Source organism: Limulus polyphemus, unplaced genomic scaffold (genome assembly GCF_000517525.1).
Source record: "Limulus polyphemus unplaced genomic scaffold, Limulus_polyphemus-2.1.2 Scaffold5728, whole genome shotgun sequence".
NCBI classification, from domain to species: domain Eukaryota; kingdom Metazoa; phylum Arthropoda; class Merostomata; order Xiphosura; family Limulidae; genus Limulus; species Limulus polyphemus.
The window spans coordinates 28,115-34,073 of NW_013671338.1; the positions used below are offsets into that span (position 1 = coordinate 28,115).

Consider the following 5,959-nt stretch of genomic DNA (forward strand, 5'->3'; position numbering starts at 1 on the left):
AACAGTAGCTGTTGTGATTTAACACTTCTGGATCGACTTTGGTAAGATGTGAACCAAGGTATCAACAGTAGCTGTTGTGATTTAACACTTCTGGATCGACTTTGGTAAGATGTGAACCAAGGTATCAACAGTAGCTGTTGTGATTTAACACTTCTGGATTCACTTTGGTAAGATGTGAACCAGGTATCAACAGTAGCTGTTGTGATTTAACACTTCTGGATTGACTTTGGTAAGATGTGAACTAGTTATCAACAGTAGGTTTTATGATTTGTTTCTTGTAGTACTCTGGAGTATAGGTTCTCTTTTGTGTGTTTGCTGCTTAAAATTAAAATAATTTGCCCAAAGGATGGAAAGATGTACAACTGACTATCTAACTGGCTGTAACCAAGAGTGTATTAATGCTGCTTTCCACCCATCATATACCAGTATTTTTAACTTTCACATATTTTGGTCAATAACCAAGTGTTTACTTATATATTTTGAAAATTTAAATGTTTACAATACTTTTATGAAAAGGTTGTATAGATATGTATGCCATTATATCTACCCATTTTGTAGGTAATTGCAACCTATGTTGCTGAGAGGCCGAAGGAGGAGAGCATTAAACTTGACTACAAGAACAAACGTCTCTTAATTCCTCAGCTTATGCCTGGCCTAACTTCAAGTGAATTGCCACCACGATATGCTGTAAGAATATTCTTACTTAAAAGTTTTGTTTTTAAACCATTTTGTTATATAAATTTTGAGAATTAGGTTCTTTGTTAATTTTTATTGCTATTTTTTGAAATTTTATGCAACATTTTGTGAAACTAAACTATTTACTTATTGAAATACACCTGTATTTTTATCTGGTTTAATGTTCAATTGATAATGTTACATATTTGCTTGTTTGTTATTTTCCGGTAGAAATTCTTTCCAAGGAACATCAGCAATACAAGTCCTTTCTTGATTAAACAGTTTATTCTTTCTTGATACAAACTTTTAGTACACAGTAATTCCACAGTCAATACGTTAACAACTTTTATAATACACGCTATTATATAACACAGTGATTGACAATCTTGATAACTTTGCTACAAGTGCAAAACACACACACTTTATATTACAGTCACTACTGTTCACTTCTTTAATTATCTATATCTCGCTGGCTTCTCTGCCAGGCCTATATACTAACAAAGGGGGTATTTTGAATGCACTCGGGCCTCCCCGATCATTCATGATCATTCGAGAAATTTCACATACGCTACCAGCACCAAACACGCCAGCAGTGTCACGTGACTACCACTGTCGTAACAATAAAATTGTACCCAATAAATCTATTGGAAAACATTTTAGTTGGATTTTGTTCTCTGCTTTTGTTGTGCGAAGAAAATGTTTATGTATTGACATTTTATATGATATTTATTAGTCATCATCTGATGACCCTGTCTTATAATTTTGATTAACATTTTATATAGTATTTAGTAGTCATCATCTGATGATCGTGTCTTATAATTTTTATTGACATTTTATATAGTATTTATTAGTCATCATCTGATGACCGTGTCTTATAATTTTCATTAACATTTTATATGGATTTATTAGTCATCATCTGATGACCCTGTCTTATAATTTTATTAACATTTTATATGGTATTTATTAGTCATCATCTGATGACTGTGTCTTAGAATTCTTATTGATATTTTATATGGTCTCATGAGACAAAGACATATATTCCACTCCATAGTGCTCCTTAGGGGGGCTCTGAGGCTGCAATTGAGGGCAATCCTTGACATTCTGTAAATAACTTAGATTTGCTTTTTGCTGTGCCTTCTTTTTGACTGAGTGGGGAGTTTACAGGCTTGCAGCACTGGAATCTGGGGTTTGATTTCCTATAGTAGACACAGCAGATAGCCCAATGTTGCTTTGCTCCTACAAAACAAACTTACCTGACTAAATGTTGTTCCAATCATTGTTAATGAACACAGTCTTTAAATGAAATACAAAAGAAATGAGGCCACTTTGGGTTAAGCTGCCTTTGATTCGTTTTCTTCAGTTGGTTCATCAAGTTTATGATGTTTTGTGTCTTTCCCCAGTTGATTTTGAGCCTGCATCTTACTTGAGGGCTGCAAAGTCTGGGAGCAACTATTTAGTTTTTCTTTCCATCCATGGACATTGTGGCTCATGCAGGCAGTTTCCTTATCAGTTACGTGAAGGGATGGTTATCCAACAGAGTTGTCGGAACTTCGTGATTTAGCCTACCACCACCGGGTCGAAGCATTTTCCGACTCTCAACTTTTATAATTTTTATTGACATTTTATATGTTATTTATTAGTTGTCATCTGATGACCCTGTCTTATAATTTTTATTGACATTTTATATGTTATTTATTAGTTGTCATCTGATGACCCTGTCTTATAATTTTTATTGACATTTTATATGGTATTTATTAGTTGTCATCTGATGACCCTGTCTTATAATTTTTATTGACATTTTATATGGTATTTATTAGTCATCATCTGATGACTGTGTCTTAGAATTCTTATTGATATTTTATATGGTCTCATAACTGCTCCTTGAATTTCAGGGGTTCTCTGGTGGAGTTTGTTGTTCACCTGAATACATTGATGACCCCTGTTGGGACATGGTTTATATACGGATTTAAAATTATAAACTCCAACCTTTTGTTTTTCTTATACTACACTTTGTTGGAAGCTTCTCAGTTTCACCAACTTCATTGACGATGAGTAGGAACCATTCTTAGCATATATATTGGTTCAATTGTTGGCTTCTACACTCATCCCTGTTGTCATTGACGTCTCAAATTTCTTAGTTCAGCCCCCTATTCGAGGGTCCTGATTTTGACATCAGCCTCTCAGTACATTGGTACCCAAAATCGATTCTGTCTATATCCACGGGTTCCGCTGCTTGTTCAGATTGCCACCAGCAGCATCTCTGTTTATTGTATGCCTTCAGGACCTGTGGGAGCTAGGCTCTGAGTATTTCTGGATGTGTGGTACCCTTGCCCACGGATCCAGGAGCACTAAAGGTCCTTGAATCAGGTTTAGTCATTCAGTTCACATCTTCACCACTATTATCCACCCAACCTGTAGGTTTTCCATCTCCCACAGATGCTCGTGAATTGGAACATTCTAGGGCTATCAGTGTTTGGCTAGTGTGGTGGTAGTGAGAGTGTCGTGCTAGTTCTTTCAGAGTTTTATTAGGCCAAAGAAGACAGGTGATTGGTGTTCAAGATTTATTGTTCAGTCATTGGATCTTTTTCGTTTATATCAATGCTTCAATTCTCCAAGATTCATAAGTTACTCATTTCTCAGTGTAAGTTGACATTTTTTACTGGAATTGTGGATGTCCAAGTTCATTGTAATTGGCTTGTATTTGCACGTTGTCATAGTTGTGGCATCCCACCACTGTCAGCGTTTTTTGTGTACAAGGGTCAGGTACTGGATTTTACCCTTGGACTAGTACAGGCTTCACATTGGTTCTGCCAAATCATAAGGTTTTTTTTTCTCTCATCACCTCCATTCCATAGCTCTGTGCGCACACCATTCCATAGACGACTGTTTTCAGCTGGCACCATCTCATTTGTCAGGACAGCACACCTGGATTCTACTTTGAGAAACCATCAAGGTCGGCTTTATTCTCAAAGTTGAGACATTTGTTCTTGCTCTAATTCAATATGTCATCACTTTGGATATTTTATTTTTCATGATGTCTCTGAGTCTGGTTCAGCTGACTTGCATCTGGCTCCATGCTATGGAATAGGAAACCCATCTCTTACTTACCTTTCCTTCTCCCACTGCACAGACATTTCTTTCTCTTCTGAGAATGTGGGCTCACTTGAATCCCTCATGCCTTTGGGACAGAGCACAAGTGATTCTTTTTAATGGTATTTATGTGACTGAGGGATCATAAACATCGATTTACTGAATTTCCAACTTTCCTTATTCAGGATCATTCTTCTATCTTGAAAGGTTGTTAAGTTGGGATGTTACTAACATATGAGTTCCTATACTGCCCTCTCATCCAGTGTTCCATCTCTTCAAGGTGGATGAGGCTTCCTTACACATAGTTTTAGTTCTTCTTGTTCTTCCAAAGGCAGTGCTTCATAGTCTGGGCTTATTATGGGGAAAATCGTCAGGCTTAATTCTAACAATTCCATGGTGGTGTCTTGTGTTTCTCATCGAGGAGGCACTTGGTCCAGAGCTCTTTGTTTTCGAATCCTGGACCTCCTTTCTTAGGGACATTTTTATCATATCACCCTACTAGTATGCTATGTCCCTCAAGTGATGACTGCAGTAGCAGAGCAATTATCTTCACCCACATAGATTCTTTCAACAGAATGGATGCTGCATCTCAAGATTCTGTTGGTTTGGCTCTCATTTTGCAACTCTGATTGGTGGATTGGCTTCTCATTGGAACACCCAACTACTGGCAATTTGATCTCCAGTACCTCACCTTCAGGTTTTGCCAATGGATGCATTCAATCAGGACAAGACAGGATTACTATCCTAGGTCTTCCCTGCAATTTATATGTTACCCACGGTACTAACTATGTTTTGTTCCAACCCATTGTCAGGGCCTGTTAATAGTACCAAATTGGCAGCCACACCCTGGTTTCTGCTTCTGCAGTACCTTCGGGAGTATCCACCTCTTCCACTTCTTCTTAGGCCATCTCTTTGGAAGCTACTATGATTTGACAGGGTTCAACTGGGTATCCAGAAGCTCCAGCTTCAAGCATACAGATTACATAGTCTTTCACACGGCATCAGATTTTAATTTCTAGGGTATCTGACCCAGTTTTTTGGTTAGTCCTACAATGAACATTTTTCAATGGAAATGCCCCACATATCGGCAATGGTGTACTGAAAGGAGATTGAACCCACTTCAATCAGAAGTGCCAACCATAAATTGTTTTTGGACCTGGTTCTTTGGCAAGGGTTTTTGCACCTTCCATAACAACCGTGTATACAGTGACCTTATCGACTACCATTCGATAACATAACTGATATTTTATAGATAGCTCTTAACTCGTAACATAACTGATATTTTATAGATAGCTCTTAACTCATAATATAAATGATATTTTATAGATAGCTCTTAACTCGTAACATAACTGATATTTTATAGATAGCTCTTAACTTGTAATATAACTGGTATTTTATAGATAGCTCTTAACTCGTAACATAACTGATATTTTATAGATAGCTCTTAACTCGTAACATAACTGATATTTTATAGATAGCACTTAACGTGTAATATATTTTACAATGTTATGTATAATGTGTTTTATCTTTCATGACACTTTGTAAATGAAAAGATTGTTTTGTGCTTACTATAGAAATCAATATTTGGATTACTTAGTGGTTGTAAACTATTTAAAAAATGCTGTGATACATTTAGTGTCACGAATAGAGTGACTAGTCTGATGAGTATATATTTAGAACCCTAAAACATTTTATAAAAATATTCAATAAGTGCATTTAAATTATGGTATTTTATCAATAACATTAACTTGTTGGATGATTGTGAATAGGAATCAGTAATGGAATATTTAATAATAGTTGAGCAAAAGAAGGAAAACATAATTTGGCAAATATAAATTTGTTTTATTGCTGATAAATTAGAATTCATATCAGCTTTAAATAGTAGATTAAACTACGCAAGTCTATTGAATTAAAACTGTGATGTCTTCTTTACATTATTCAATTAAGTAGAAGATTGAATAACAGTCATCTAAGAATAAGTGAACTGTTGATTGTAGTAAAACTCTAAGAGTTCAATACTGACTATATATTGCAAGCATTATTATCTTAGCAATCAACAATTATGATTCAACATAGTGTTACGTATCTGCTCATTTGTTAATTTCCGGTATAAATTTATTCCAAGGAAGTTCACCGATACAAGTCCTTTCTTATTAAAACTACTTTATTCTTTCTTGATACAACTTTTTAGTAC

General features: G+C 35.7%; 1 protein-coding gene across 1 annotated transcript in view; it reads left to right on the forward strand.

Annotated features, from left to right (window-relative positions):
- LOC111089269 (hapless 2-like) overlaps positions 1-5,959 on the forward strand; it is a gene marked incomplete at both ends in the record, with an annotated part of 63,766 nt that overhangs the window by 26,609 nt on the left and 31,198 nt on the right. Inside the window, one exon of the mRNA XM_022401456.1 lies at positions 559-687. Within this exon, the coding sequence (XP_022257164.1) occupies positions 559-687 (129 nt within the window). The remainder of the gene's footprint in view (positions 1-558; positions 688-5,959) is intronic.